At 41.3% G+C, this 16,680-nt stretch overlaps 1 protein-coding gene across 2 annotated transcripts in view; it reads right to left on the reverse strand.

Moving 5' to 3' along the window:
- Positions 1–16,680, reverse strand: part of LOC133013799 (CUB and sushi domain-containing protein 3-like) — a 212,376-nt gene that overhangs the window by 70,849 nt on the left and 124,847 nt on the right. For both annotated transcript variants that reach the window (XM_061080848.1, XM_061080847.1), the window contains 10 exons: positions 14,929–15,053; positions 14,645–14,741; positions 13,221–13,325; positions 8,988–9,106; positions 7,873–7,942; positions 6,038–6,154; positions 5,554–5,763; positions 4,896–5,084; positions 3,806–3,983; positions 358–503 (listed from right to left, as the gene is read on the reverse strand). In XM_061080848.1, coding sequence (XP_060936831.1) covers positions 358–503; positions 3,806–3,983; positions 4,896–5,084; positions 5,554–5,763; positions 6,038–6,154; positions 7,873–7,942; positions 8,988–9,106; positions 13,221–13,325; positions 14,645–14,741; positions 14,929–15,053 — 1,356 coding nt within the window. The remainder of the gene's footprint in view (positions 1–357; positions 504–3,805; positions 3,984–4,895; positions 5,085–5,553; positions 5,764–6,037; positions 6,155–7,872; positions 7,943–8,987; positions 9,107–13,220; positions 13,326–14,644; positions 14,742–14,928; positions 15,054–16,680) is intronic.

Here is a 16,680-nt window from a genome sequence, read left to right on the forward strand (position 1 = left end):
ACTACCCATGATCATCAAAAACCAATCACTAATTTACCTGAGCTGGGGGGCATTTTATTAGTAATCAACATCTTTCCAAGGGGCGTTTTAATAATTCAGCAGAAAAAGAGGTGGCATAATAGGACATTTATCATTACACAGAGCTGGAAGCAGCAGCAAGATGAGAAAGGCCAAATAATGACCCCTAAAAAAGAAAGAAAGGTGTTCCAATGTAAAAACAAAGGAACAATCCCTTTGTGATCTTCATTATTGCAGCAGGCTCCCTGAAGTGTGGAGAGCTGGAGATCAAATGGTCAAGGGTCATTAGAGCCGTGTGGGACGAGGTCTTCAATTAGCCAATATCAAAAGGGAGGTTACCGTAATAATGCAGCACAAAGAAGCCACTGGTGCTGAAGTCGCTGTGGAACTTGATGAGGATCTGATTGGCGGTGGTGGACACGCCTTCCTGTATCGAACTGCCGCTGAACTGACCGATCTGAGGCGAGGCCTGGTCGGGTCCATCCCTGATAGAGGAAGAAGTAGACAGGATGTGAGGAAGATAGATTGAAAGAGTAAAATGAGTGAGAGAGGGAGGGAGAGAGTTAGAAGGAGAGAGCAAATGATTTATGAATAAAGAGTAGTAATAACTTGCTGGGATCAAAGAGCAGGTCTAGTTATCCTCAAGCAGTCTTGTGGACCTAATATAATTCTGCCGCTGTGAGAAAAGTTTCACATTAATCAACAGTGTCAAAGTTGTGTATATAAGTTAGGAGGAGGTGTAGAGTTGGAACTTTTCCCCCCTAGTTAAATATTGATGAGGAAGTTTGGGCCAAAAGAAAATGCAAAATTATGCAAAATACTCAACAGCTTTTGTGACTATTTTATTCATATAAAGCAATCTGGGCGGCAAGGTGGCGCGGGAGTTAGCAATGTCATCTCACAGCAACATGTTTGTATGTTCTCCCTGTGTGTGCGTTGGTTTTCTCTGCAAACATACAGATTGTGGACTAGTGAATGTGAGTGTGAATGCTTGCTTATTTCTGTTGGATGACCCTGGGATACATTGGTGACCTGTCCAGGTTGAACCTGGGCCTCCTGCCTGATGTCAGCTGGGATTGGCTCTAGTTTCCCCCCCCCCAATTTAGCTAAAACTGTTAACTTTCTGTACATGAATGTATAGAATAAAGGTGTGAGGTTATCACAAAGCTTTAGACCCTACAACCCTGGAAGGATAAAAGCATATGTTACAGCAAATTAATGGAGGGTTAAGCAGACTCCTTAATCCCTTAACTGAATACTGCACAATAGAATATACTGTAACCCCCCCTTTGGAAAATCTAAATTTGATTAAAATGTCCATATGTACACAGGGCAGCTTACTGTATCTCTAGTCCAACAATCAAACTTGATTTACAGTAAATGTGGCAACAATGCATCAATGTTGATATCTTTCAAGTAAGGTCCAACTCTTCCAGGCACCTTCAAATTACACATCACCTTTGAGGACAAGAGGTTAGGGGAGTAACCGTCAATGAAATAGTTACCGGCATCAAGCCAGCAGTGGACGAGATTCACCCTGAGATGCTAGAGGCCCTGAATGTTGCCGGCCTGTCATGTCTGACACATCTCTTGGACAGCATCTATCTTTGGCAGCTGGAGCCGTGGCCCCAAGTGAAAGACGTTTTAAGTATCTGTGGGCCTTGTTCCTGAATGAGGTTACAATGAAGTGTGAAATTGACAAGTGGCAGAGTACTAAAATGTCATGTTGAAAACGGAGCTAAGCCTGAAGGTGAAGTTCTCGATTTATGGACACAAAGAGTTGGAATGAGCTGCCTGTGCAGGTTGTGGGTCGTCGAGTGACGAGTCAGATATTTGAGAGAACTCAGACTAGACCTGCTGTGGAGAGACAGCAGAGGTAGTGCAGGCGTCTAATTAGGATGACTGGCACGCTTCCCTGTGGAGCAAGAGTGACTGGGAGGAGACCCCAGGAGCAGACCCAGCACATGCTTATATATTGCAGGTGGTCTGGATGGACCTGAGGATCCCAGAGGTGGAGCTAGAGGGAAGTGGGTAAAAATGGATAGGCAGGTATACGGAGGAATAGGCAATATGATTAAATACATTCTGTGTGACAGAAGAGCCAACCTCTAAGGATTTTCTACACCATCACTATGGACTGTGGACACAATAGGACTGTGAATAGGAATATTCACCTTTTTTGACAATTACAATATTTACGTGAATCTATGTGAGGAGGCGCCTTAATTTGTTAGGTATCTAATTAGCTGGATGTAGCAAAACACACATTCCCATCAGGTTATTCTAGATTATAAATCATTTCTACATTGATGTTCTCTTTCAAGATATTTACATAACAACATGTAACTGTGAATGTTTCATGCATATCCCGAACCCAAGATGGATATGTGGCTTTGGGGTGATTATAGCTTTTTTAATTAGTGTTGAAGTCATTTATGAGGCACGCTTTGTCTGCCAAATGCAAAAAACACAGAAGAACCTCCGCAACTGAGAGGAGGAGAAAACCCTGGTGAGAACATTGCGCCACGATCTTAATCGGAAATAAGTTGCCTAAACAAGATGGATAACAGTCTTTGTGTGTAAAATGCGGCGCCAACACAAGTAACACTTTTCTCTGTGGATAAAAAGAAAGATTACAGTTAGAAACGCTTTTCTTTGCACAGGAGAAAAGTCCTGTCACTTTCAGGTAGCGTTTACCTGAATGATGTTCACTAAATGCCGTTTTGCATGTGTGTGTGCCTCCTATTTTATGTATTAAAAAAGTCTTTGTCATTTAAGGGTGATCAGCAAAATTGGAGATGGCATTCAGACAGGAAAATGATTTGTTGCCATCAGGGGAAAGATTATTCATTTGAAAACAGTGGTGCCAGTAGCTCCCTCCTCCCGAACTTTAAATCGTAGCCCCAAATGCTGGAAGGCATTTCCCTCCTTTAACACCCATGAGGGCAGCTCCATGGCTGCCTCAGGCCCGCTATAGTAGAGAGAGGATACAGACAGGTACAGAGAGAGAGAGAGAGAGAGAGAGAGAGAGAGGGAGGGGGAGAGAGAGCCGAGCTGCAGGAGTGATAGGATGCAGGTAATATAGTTTACTGCTCTGAGGAGAAAGAGTTTCTCTTGTTTCTGCATACCTAACTTACATGTTTTCATTCAGATGAACGTTTCTGTCTTTTAATGGGATGCACTGGGGATGTGGAGTTTAACATCTACTTTAAGTTTGGTGAAGAGGAGAAGAGGGACACAGTGACTCAGCCTTGGATTCGGTATATTTCATTTCAACACGCACAGCAATCCTTTTTTTGTTTTTGCGAGGAGTTGTAAGGAGAGAAGTTGTCTTGGGAGAAATTAATCTATAAATGTCCAGACAAAGGTCGACCCATCTGGACGGCTTTTGGCTCGTCAATTATCGGTGTCACACCAGGTGCTGTAAGCAACATTTGTCCAACTGGCCTGCGGCATTAGCGTTATATAAACTTTTGAATTCAATGCATTACACTTTTTGAGTTTGCTATTGCAACAAGGGAAATATGCACTCTGCTCAATAGAAAATCTTCTATACTCTCCAAAAAGAACCACTCACGTATAAAACCTTCTGGGATCTGCTCAATAAGCAAAGCATTGTTTTAAAGCACACATCTATATTATTTAACAAGGATAAAGACTGTTTTTTTGGCTCACTATTAAGTATTATATAAAATATCACTGGTCTGTAAATCTGTGTGTGTTTGACGTGTAGCACAAGCTGATCCTTGATGACTAACATCATAACGACAAATAAATGAACACTTACCACACAGTGATGTAGTCGTAGATTGGTTCTGTATTTATAACAGAGAAGTTGATGGAGATGCCGTAACCGGGAGGCACTCTGACCGTCCACATACAGTCCTGGAAGTGTGGGTACTCGGCTGGGTGTCCGGGAGAGTAAATTGTGCCGTTAATGGATGTTATGTTGCCACCACAGAGAGCTGGAGGGAGGGGAGAAAGTCAGAGAGGCTGGATAAAAATAGACTGATTAAATTTAAGTTCTAACTGCCGAGAAAACAAACCATAACTGCAGGTTATTTGGTTATCACTGAGAAAATGGGAGGGGGGTGAACCTGTAAGATATATTGTAACTGCAGGGGAATTTTACTGGTTCCCTAGAACTTGATGACATTGAAGGGTTCTGACACTAAAACTCCCCCGTCATACCTCTTCAGAGGGGATGTGCTAAAATTCGACTTTGAACTCAGAGTCAAAGCCAAAAGCAGTGTCCTCAGGAATTAAAAAGAACTTTAAATTTGACAGGGACAATGCAGTGACCAAGGAGCATAACAAACACCAAAGTTTGTGGTTGTGAAACGCATGTCACTCCCTAACTTAACCGATAAGAGAAAAGATGTTATTCATCATACCTGAGAAACATCTGAGAAGTCTCCTTGAAATTTACAACAGAGGCTGGCATAATCAGCTCTGTAATAAAGACTTGCAAATGCTCCATATATCATTATAATGAGCCGTATCGGTTTATAGTTCAGTGAAGTGGTGGTAAATGCGAGTCAGATGCTTTAATGTGCCAGAACAAAGGACAGGACTACAAACACATCTAAAAAATATATATTCTTATATTCAAAATAACTATAAAAGGTCTTATTTTCAGTGGGTATTAAAAAGCATCTCTGTCTTTATTCCAGTCAGCTTTTCAGAAAGTAGTATGCATGACTTTCTCAAGGATTTGTTAGTGCACATTTATTTCAATATTCCCAAGCGAGTTTGTGGAAACTGCAATGACTGATGAATATAGTTTGCTGATGCTCTAAATCTAGTTTTTTTTTCTGAACAGGAGCAACACTGTTGAAAAACACCTGTTGTGATTTTTTCAGACAGAAGACAATCACCTTCGCAGCGAGGTATGGGGTGATTCCAGTTTCTGCTGACTCCGTGCAGACACGTGAGGGACGGCTCTCCGAGCAGAGTGTAACCCAGCAGGCACTCAAAAGAAATAGTCATCCCCACACTGTACTCCTGACCGATCACGATGCCGTTCCGGAATGGTCGTGGGTCTGGACACCTCTGCAGCTCATATGCTGGAAAAATAAATGCATTAAAAAAATCATATATACATACACACCCACTGGACCTGACTTTACTTTGCCCAAAATGTATGGGGGAATGTTATATGTACATGATCTGAATACACGAATATACAATATGGTGATAAAGTGGCTACTCAGGTTATCCTCCTAATACTAATGTTTGTTTTCTACATTGACTTTAACACATCAAATTATTCAATAATATATCCAGAGCTTTTACTATTGAATCATATGTGCTATTGAGTGTCTCAACAAATGTCTTTATCCTTACTCTTTTGTAATCTTACAACCTCAGTAGAAGTGTCGGCCTTGTAGGACTAATCGCCGTCCCTGATCTGTCTCAGACCTGACTGATGATCTTTTAAGTGTTCTATTAGCTGACTTTTCAATCTTCCGCTTTTTCAGCTGCTGCTATGATAACACCCGTTTTTGACTTTGCTATGGGGATTCAGCTCCTCACCCTGGTAGACGATGTGGAAGCCAGGTTTATTCTGGGAGTAGTCGCTGTGGAAGGACAGTGTGGTCTCGTGTGTGGTGCTAAAGAGGGAGTTGGGCACCATGGGGCCACTGAACCGATCAATCACTGTTCCCGTCTCCAGACTTCCACTGCGGACCTCCAGATAGTCATGAACAGGCTCTGTTGAGAAGTTTAGAAACTGCAGATGGATCCCTAAAAATCACAAGGAATGGGTTAATGTATGGGAACATTTCATGAATATATGAATAAAATAAAAGGTGAGTGAATGTGTATCTTCATTTTAAGTACTATATTTCAAATTCAATGTTTAAAGCATACATAAAAGAAGTGGGTTATTTTTTAACACAAAGAGAAGAAGAGAGGCGAACAACAGAGCAATGCAGAAGATAGCAGCACAGAAGTCATGAGAACTAGCAGAACATGAAAGAAAGAGAAAGAGAAGAAGAAAGAGGGTGTGATGACAAACCGAAGCCAATAGGGAGCTGAACTCTCCAGCTGCAGTCCAGGCTGCTCTGGTAATTCCCTGGAAAGCCTGGGCTGAGGATGACGCCGCTGAAGTCTGTCATGGACCCGCCACACTGAGCTGAGGGAGAAAGACCGAGGAAAAAGGAAAAAGTCACTTACCCACGGAAAAGCTCAATGGGTTAAAATAAAAAAAAAATGACTGAGGTGTTCAATATCCAGGGAGGGCGAGAGCTTGTGTCTCTGATTACGGTAAATGCATGGTTTCTGGGTATATGAACCAAAAGGAAAGAATAGTGGGGCTGGGTATGCATTAACCACATGCTTACACAAACATGTGTTCTACGTGTTTATGTGCAGGCTTTAATTGGTGCAGCTTTGTGGGGGAGAGAGAAAATTAAGTGTTGTGCATGTATCAGTGTCTGAGCGTGTCTGTGACTTGTGCTTGTACATCTCTGCTTGACTGTGTGGATTACGCTCCATAAGGGCATTTGTGAAAAGATAACAGACTGAGGCACATTCCTTGTTTGGTGGTGCTTTAAATTACAATAAATGAGGGAGTCAATATTCAGTACAGCACCCCAGTGCTCAGCGGTGGCAGTGATTACTTCACCCTCCCCCTGCATCAGCCCACCTCTTCTCTTTGAATGTGTGTTAGAGAACACTTCAGCTCGCGGTGAAGGTTACTCTCAATCCCCTATTCTCCTCCTGTGGCACATGCCCGACTCTTACATAAACAACCAGGTGTGATACAATTACAGCCACCAGAGGCATCACTGTAAACTTGTAGCTGGATCATTCCCCTTTTTCACCATCTAAACCCCAACAGGGAGGGGGGGTACTGCTGCCATTTCTCCGGGGACTATCACAACAAGCCAGAATTAGGCTAAAACTACCCTGGGATGTAACTGTGATCCAAGTGGGGGAAACCTGCTTTACCTGCTTGTGTATAAAGAGAAAACGAAGAGGCACTTATGAGGATGTTTTACTGTTTAGTACAAGGGCATGCAACCACTTTGATGTAATTTTATCAGCAACAAAGTGACTACAGATCCTCGGGTGTTGGGATCAGCTTATGCGCTGCAGACGAGCGAGGAGTGGGCTAACGAGCGAGCACACGCATATAAGAAAAGGGCTGTCAGCGGCAAAGCTGGGATTTATGTCTGCAGTGAACTGTGAAAACCACAGGGGCAGATCATTTACATGAAGAGCACAGTGAGTGTGTGTTTTTGTGTGCGAACGGGTGCATTTTTTTTGCCTGTGTTCATATGCAAGGGTGTGTAACAGTGCTTACACTGGCAGGTGTGCATGTTTGTCTACATGTGTAATTAGGGGGGAAACGGTGAGGTGTCCAAACACAAAGTCACTGTGCCTCTCAACTTCAGGAGATGTGTTGGGGGAGACCAGAGAATCATCGGGGGGATTAAAAAAAATCGAATAACACACTGAGATGCTGCAAAGCCTTATTGGTTTTCAACTGAAAGGGAAAGTATAAAATTCATAAACTCCTCCCCCAAGCCACCCACTCCCACCCATCATCCCCTTCCCTGATCTGAAAATGAAATTGTTGGTTTCCCTAATACAATAACAATTCCTCTGTGAGGCTACTGATCTATTGTGTGGCTGTGTAGGACTCAGGTATTAGAATGGGAGAAATATAATAAAAAGACTAGTAGAAAAGATGAACAAGGAAAAAGCGAATGAGAAAAAGTAAATGGAAAAAGACAAAAGTGAGAGTGAGTCTGTTTGATGCAACAAATGTGTTTTTGTCGTCTGCAATATCACCTCATTGAAACCCTGTATGCTGACGATATCAGACAGAATAAAAGAATATATTACCTAAACACAGAGGTACGGGGTAATTCCATCTTCTGACGGGGCCAGGCATGCAGGTAATATATGTATTACCCTGTTCAGAGAAGAAACAAACAAACAATATATTCACTCCCTCCAAAATATTAAGCATGTGGTGCTTGCATCAGATTTTCTGATACTTTGTTCAGTTTTTTGGAGTTCTGAAAATCCTCTCAACGTCTTGTTTGTTAATATTTGATGGCATCAGGAGCAGGAGAGGGACCTCTCAGCCGCAAGCTGGGCTACGGTACCACCCTCTACATAGAGATGAGCCTCATCCTGCTTCGACACTTGTCTTACAGCTAAATTATAAGTGACGGATAATACAAGTTAATCCTGTTTAAAATATTCAGAGCAGTGTTGATGTTTTGATCCATTAAAATCATTTTTGGACAAGATACTTATAAGTAAGTTCTTTAAAAACACCCTGAAGCCAAACCTTGAAACAGTCGTCTACAAAACATAGTTGTTAATACACAATCACACGCACGCACACACACATGCAGTTGAATTCAAAAGACCCAGCCATACATGTGGCTATTGTTTCCACAACGGTGTCTAGTCTATTGCTGCCGTTCAGACACTCAGCCTGAAGATGTGTGTAAGAAGTAGCTGGTTGGTCCGGAGAGAATGTAAAAAAGAAGTGAATACCCGGGCCGGGGAATAAAAATCAGCGTGGGATTAGTGAGGCAACTGTTAACACAATCCATTGCCCGTGGCCTTGGAAAGTTCTACAGCTCAAAACGGCACAGCCGCAGTATCTACTCAGGGAGGATTGGAAGAACTTAAAGCTGCTTTTGCGGTGGCACACACTCGCGTGTATGTTGGCACGCACACACACTTAACAAATAAAGCTACAAGCATTAACACATGGAAGGTAGCCCCACATGAGCATTCAGGCATTTCTTGCCCGCGCTTACTGTTCTGCTCCGACACACAACTGTCATAGAAAATGTACTTAGTGACGCCTCTTTGACCAACTCATCCTTGTGAGGGTATTTCCTTGAAACTATCACTTCAGGCAGGTAGATATGATTCACAAGTCATGAATGTATAAATGCTGGATATCTGTGTTACCAGCGCTGGATGCTTTCACCTACCTGCAACGAGAAGCCCTGATCACACTGGAAGGACACCAGGTCACCCACGGTGTAGCGGTCGCTGACTCTTAGGCCGTTACTGGGAGGCAGCGGCTCTGGGCACGAATCCAAACCTATTGCTTAGGACAGAGTCACAACACACAAGTGTGGACAGCAATCATTCTTCTGCACAAAGTGGGTGTGAGACCTGTATCATATCAAAGCATTTGATATTGTTTCATCCATTGCAAATATTTAATCATCCAATACCTGTGGAGAAAAAGGGAATAATTAAATTAACGCCAAACGTTTTAACATGTAATTACACAGAGCCTCATTTTAATATGCTTGTAATTGTATAATAATTGAGTAAGTCTTTTTTTTTCTTTCTTTCCCTTCATGATAAGGTTTAGAAACTGGGACAAGTCACAAAGCAGTTCTACTGGTAGCTGAAATCGCAAATCCTTCCGACTGTGATCTGGAGCAATCACTGTGAAATTACAATGCAATCCCTGAAGTATGACTCGACAGAACCATGCACCTCAATGGGAACAAAGTGATTACAAAGCCACTCGCCAGGTATAGAGAGGCCTTTGTGTTTTAAGAGCTTAAAAGCAAAGGTGATCCCAGCTTTGGACAAACGCTAATGGCAGATGTTTGTGGTAAATTGAAGCTACATTCATTCTTATGAAAAAATAGGTGTCTTAGGGTGACAAATATATATTTTTTATATCCAAATAAATAAAAAGATAAATATATTTTGATTTGATTCATGGAGACATCCATCAAGCATTTATTCAATGAAATATAACATCGGAAAAATTGGAATTTAGTCTTTTAACCAACTGAACCGATTGAATGCAAAACCCACATGAAAATATGTTGCTGCACTGCTCTGGCTGTAATAAAAGATAGATGATGGAAAGGGGACCTTTGTAATAACACTAAAAGGCACATATACATTCATACAGACATTTTCTTTTTGATACATTAGTAGAGAGCAGGTCATGGTGTGAGTAATAGTGTGAAGGAGAATATACAAACACAGCAACAGAAAGTATCGCACCTATTTTGGGCAGAGATAACACTTCACTCAAAAGAAAAATAGACAAACCCTCACACACACACACACACAAGCCCACTCCATGCGTTAACAGGGCAGTAAGTGGGTAGATGAATGTAAACATGGCAGCAGGATGACCACACAGGACTCAGAACAATTTATAGGCAGCTCTTTGGGGAGCTGAGTAACGGGAGTGGCCGCCCCGCTCAGCATCGAGTGAAAGTTAGAACGGATATTCGAGTGGGAGGAGACAGTAGCTGTGAGGCTCTTAACGGGAATTAACTAGAGACGCCACAGATACAACTGGAGAAGAACCACACCACAGGAGGAGTGGGAGGATTCTTCAACATGTGATGATTTAGAGGTAACTTAACTTCACATGTGACAACTGTAAAACTAGTATTTTTGACAACTTTTTTGAAAACCATTTAGATTTTTGGTGATTTCAAGAAGATTCTGTGACAGGATTCACGAAGGCAACATTTGCAGTGCAAGGCTGCAATAAAGTAAGCTTGACATCCAAGTGAAATGCGGCAATAAATTAAACAGTTTCATGAATGTTTTATGTGTCCTAACTGTAGAGAGCAATCAGCCTCCCCTCTGCAGCATTCTGTGAGATGACTGAAATGTTTCATAACACAGTGCATCCACATTTACTCTGATTAAAAGAATGAAAATAGGCATCAATGACTCAAAGATTGAAAATACAAAGGCTGGTCATGTTATGTGCATGAAACAAGTAAGTAACTACCTTTGCTTTATGGCATGGAGGAGCATCACCATGTTGGGAACATAAGAAAATGGTAAATTGTGGCGATAGCAGTCGGCAACAATCTTCAGATGAGTTTTGGTTTTCAAAGAATAGTTGATTGGGATTAAGTGTGTCTGTCTGGAGAACTTTCCCCAAACCCATTACACCACCACCTCCACATTCCTGGACTCTTGAGACAAGGCAGGTCGGTCCATGGATTCATACTGTTGATGATAAATTCTGACTCTACCACCTGCAGCTTCAGCAGAAATGCAGATTCAGCAGATCAAACCACGCGTTTCAGTCTTCAGCTGTTTTGGTTATTAGCCTGTGCCTACTGCAGCCTCTGATTTGCATGATTGGCCGACAGAACTGGACACTGATGTGGTCTTCTACCTCAAGGTTCAATGTGTGGTGCATTCTGATGCTTTTGTCACCACACTTCTGAAGAGTGGTCATCTGAGTCACCGTAGCATTTCTGCTCCTTTGAGCCTCAGCGTTTCTGTCCACAGATCGGCTGCACACTGGATGTCTTTCAGTTTTTTTGCACTGTTCTGAAGTCATTATAGAGACTGTCATTATAGTCATGATTTATAGATTGTATTGTCAACACGAGTGGCTGTTTTGGATATATGAATGATAGCTGGTGTACATATGATAAAAAAACCACAGCATAGTCATTTAAGATTTAATTGCAGTGTGTATTCTTCCGGCACAACAGCCAGTGGTTACTTTTAAGTAAGAAACATGCTAAACTTGATTATAGGTACAGGTCAAGTGATGAAATGCCGATACTGACCAGGTGATTTCTGCTTATCTTCAATGATTGTGCACGTAAGATACCGACATTCTAAGTGTACAAACTAAGACCTATACAAATATATGTGGACCTGGAAAGTGTGCTTACAAGCAGATTTGTCTGTCTGGCATCTGAAGATGAATTTCTTTTCAACTTGTCAGAAATGTTGCTGTCACAATCTCTCTATGTAATTCAAATGGAAATGCTATAGGTCTCTGGAGCATGCTGTGATTGAAGCCCAGTGTTGGATGTTATTTGGGATGCTAATCGCCATATTGCTTGTGAAAGTGTTTTCAACTACAGCACGCTGTCTGCCTAAGGAATGTAGGCAATTTAGAAAAAATATGAATAGAAGCAGAAAGAGAAATAGAGACGACCGTAACCTGTGGTTTACATGGAGAATCAGCAAATGCACTTTACAGGGGCAAAGTGTGAGACAGTCATGAAGGAGAGAGCTGACGTTGAGACATGGCACCGTAGTGATTCTCAGCAGTAGGTTGTGGCGGTGGGGGAGGGGGGCTAGCGCAGAAAGGAGGCAGCCCACTGAGAGACATGGCTGCGGAGTGGATCCAAGCAAGAGGAGGGTGTTGTGGAAAGGAAACACTGACTGCGAGAGACATGACTGTGAAATCGTTCTCAACAGTGGGATGATGCTCGCGGACTGACACTGCTGACAGCGAGGACACATTTTGTGACAGCAATGTTTTTCATGCTTCCTTTGTTTTGAAACACATTTGTGGAAGAGGATTTTACATAAAAAACATGTGTTTCTTTTGATGCGTTGTGAATGGAATCGCGGAGTTGGACCTGCCGGCTGAGCTCTGCGATCCACATTCCGACACACTGAATGTTGTGAAGTTCAGCTTTTCCCCTCGAACAATGGTTGCGCTGTTGTACTACATCGTGCAACTCCTTTAATTTGTCCGTGAAGGGTTAGTAACAAACCAGCAGGAAGGCAAACAGGAGGAGGAAACGAAGCAAACATAAGCATAGAATGAATCCAACTTTGGAGAGACAAAATAAAACCACGGGAAGTTCCCCTGAGATTAAAAGAGACAAAGGGAAATTGGCTGAGATTTAAATAACCATGGGAAGATGGTCTCAAAGGACAGTATTATTTGATAAGTGCAAAGAGCTCCATGCATCACCAGCAGATGCATTATCCCTACTTTCATTTGTATCGTTTTTGAATTGAAGGACTCTGTAAATAAGTCGCTCCTCTGGGGCAAGCTACACCCCTTAAAAATGTTTATAATGCTCATCGGTAAATAAACCCCTATGTGAATAGCCTGTTAAGAGATTAGCAAATTTACTCATTAAATGGAAACAGATGAAGGCCAAGTAAGTTGAAATTTATGGGACGATTTAAACATGACACCATCTGGAAATACCACGAGTGCCAGAGAAGCAGATACAAAAACTGAAAATTAGTGGACATACAGAGGAAGTTAAAAAAAACAAAAAACGTGCCCACACATTCACTCCCTCAAACTCTGTCTGCCCAACTGTGCCACCCAAACCAGCTGTCCCTCTAACTTCTTATAACCCTCTGCAGCTGCTGGAAGTCAGCGGCAGATGGACACATGGATACAGACAGCAGACAAAGTGACAGGCAGCCAGACGCGCCGTCTCTCCTCATACCTGTGTACTCCAAGTGGAAGCCGGCGGCGGACACGCTAATGTCAGACTGGAAGGTCAGGTACAGGTTGTTGGATGTGCTGTTCAGCAGCTGGGGAATTGTCGTACCTGTACAATGTGAAGGAGATATATTCTAAATTTAGACATGTGAACATGTATAACAATAAAGCAGCAGCCTTTTCACTTTGCTTAATGAGTTAATGAAACCATGGTGGAAACATAAAAGTGCTTCGTATATATGATAGGAAATAGTTTGTAGAAAAGTAAAAGCAGAATCTATCTTAAAAAAAAATATATATAGATGTGTTTTGTGAAAAATACTGCTATAAAGAAGATATAAAGATTATAATTTGTTATAATGAATACAAGGACAAATAAATGACCTTTATCTATATAGCATCTTTTCTTGTCTTGATGACCACTTGAAGTTCTAATGAGAAATTGTTTTACCAATCACACATTCATACAGTGCATATATGTGCATCCCACGTCAAGGACACACAGCTGGCAAAGCCGTCAGGGACAATTCGGGCAAATCCAGCATATGGATTTTTGTCACAGTGTATACAACATAATATACTCAGTAACTTAATATGTTCTTATATCTTTACTTACATGTTTAAATTATGATGATTAAAGGGATAGTTAATGGGAAAAGGAAAAAAACTGTGAACTATCCCTTTAACTGCATGGCTCACACATGCTCTCGCCATATTTTTTGTTTTAATTCAAAACTCCTCTAAGTTCCAACCCATACAAGCTTGTTTCAGTATCTGGGAAATTACACCACACAATATTTTGTGCTAAAATGTCAAAACTGTAATATTCTCAAATCCCATATAATTGTAATCACCTTTCTAACTTAAGCCCACAATAACATTTATTTCCAGCCATTTGAACTGTTTCACCCTTTTAATAACGCCAGGGCTCCCTGCACAGAGAGAGCTGTACACTGGAGCTGTTTGAATGTAAAGGCTTTGGTTGAAAAATTTTGAGAAATTTTACATCTATTGTAATCTCATAAAACTGGTAAAATAGGTAAAGGGTCATTATGCTACACCAGTCCATCTTACACTAGGATTCAGAATCTAAAATTATGCGCTAGCTTATTTCTAGGAGGTGACCATGTGGCAAGAACGCCGGGTTAATTAGCGTGAGCCTTGAGGCAACACTAGTGCACTTGTAAAATTCCAGACTGAAACAGAGCCTACATTAAAAAGAACTCGACTACAGATAAGAACTTTGTGTGAGAGAACACGGCATTTTTGTTCGACTTCTTTAACTGGTTTTTAGACAGCCTTCTCAAAGGACATGCCAAATGCAATCAGCTCCATCAACACCATCAGCCTGCTGCCGGGGCCCCGTGACGTTCATGACAGAAATTCAAGAGGAAGCTGACAGGTTAAATTCAGTTGTATCAGATTTACCTGAGTAGCTACCAAGCCTCCGAGCATTGCCATCAACCCCGTCAAAAAAATCCAGTGAGTCCCAGTTGTGTTCCGTGGCGAAGGTCACAACTTGAATCTGAAAAAAAGAAAAAAGCCTTAATACTAACCAAAAAGAGGATGAAAAATACAGGAATTACAAAAAAAGTTAAACCTTATTTAAAATGGTGCAAATACATAGTTTAATACTTGGTTAAATCCATCCATCAAATCTTTATCTCTTTTCAAACATGACGATACTAAGGCCTGTATTTGTGTCCTCTCACTTGGATGCCGGCTCCCTCAGGAACGGAGATTTTCCAGGCGCAGTTCAGATAGTTGGAGTAAGGGTCTGGGTATCCAGGGGAGAGGATGGTGCCTCTGCGGTCAGTTAAGGCTCCACCACAGGGAACTGGAGGAAGCACGAGAGGAGAGAAAGAGAGTCACGACAAAGCTGAGAGACGTGATGTCTAAAGTACCTGTAGAGCCAGGAGTGAGCGGGGGGGGGGGGGGGGGGGGGGCCGAGCATTACGGATAAGATATGAGCGAGTATTCATCCCAAAGATATGAGCGAGTATTCATCCCAAAGGAAATTCTTGTGCCAGTCTGCTCCAAGATCATAGTCACACAGTACTGTATACAATAGAGCACATAAGAATAACACAAAATGGTATTAGGTCTAAGAAGTACAAGTGGAAATTTAAATATAAAGTTTATATTGAGTACATGCAGAACCAGTGTCTAATAGAATTAACATATCAAAATTAAATAAAATATATAAATGAATAAGCTTAAGTGTCAGTAAGTAGCAATGATACTGATGATAATATGCAAGATTGCACATGATGTTGAACATAATATGATAATGTTGCATGTGAATAGTAATATTGCGCATTAAAAAACAGAGTCATATATTAAAAAGTATCATTCCACCTATTGTAAATTAGCGTTAGTGTGTGGATTTTAAAAGACTGTAAAATAACTAAGTTTCATGATTAAACCATAATGGCCACTTTCAGTATGTTTTGTATATTAACTTTGTTATTTTACTAGAATATGCCTCCTTGTCCACATGATATTACTGCATTGTCATATTCAGAGCGCTGCATTGCAGCACGCACTTGTCGCTTCCTTGGAAGTAAAAAGTTCAACCCTGATGTGTAATTTTATCTTGCAGACGCAACACAAATCACATATTTCAATTGTGAATGCTATTCATGCACGGACCTTGTTTCTTCCAGTGCCACAAGTAACATATTTATTGAGCCTCTCAGCTCTCAGATTTATGGTGAATTGGAGTCAGTGGCCTGGTCATGGTGACACTGTCAGGCACTGAGACGGATTTGAGCATTGGTAAAAAAAAATGAGGGAAGGGCAATAACAGCTTCAATTTCTTTATTGCTTTTCAGATGGATGCCAATTGGCTTTGTATCTGGCCAGCTATGTTGTACATAGTGTTTGGCTTCACTCTTTGTCCATTAAGGATTGTGGTAACCCAGCTTTGCAGACCACAATCATTTGGTTTATTACACTCAACAAAAAAGACAGATGAATTCCCTTCCATTAGAAACACAGACTGACTCCAAATATCCACCCTCTGGACTAATGGAATGAGACCATGTGGACTTCAGTTGGACGTACAATGACATTTTCACCATCCTCACATCCAGTCTCCACAGGCAACCTGTATACACAGTGGTCGCCGCTGGTTTTGCCTTATATCATCGTCTTTTGAAGACTTTATTTCTTATGGCAATACATTGCAGAGATTTACAGGTTACCCTCAATCAAGACTATAATAATAAATAGTATTTAGATTTTTTGTAGAGCCTTTAGTTCAAGATATTTCTGTATCATTTTGTAGTTTAAATAATATTTCTGGCTTACTACACTTCACGTAACATCTTAATCAAGTCAATGTTTTACACGTTCATAATAAGTCCATTTAGTTTCTTTAGTTTGTAATTGTAAAAACTAGTTTCAGAAGTCATGTGGAAATGAATTGTGGGTAGTTCAGTGGCATCTGGGAAAGTCTACAA

This window comes from Limanda limanda, chromosome 11, assembly GCF_963576545.1.
Source record: "Limanda limanda chromosome 11, fLimLim1.1, whole genome shotgun sequence".
Lineage (NCBI taxonomy): Eukaryota > Metazoa > Chordata > Actinopteri > Pleuronectiformes > Pleuronectidae > Limanda > Limanda limanda.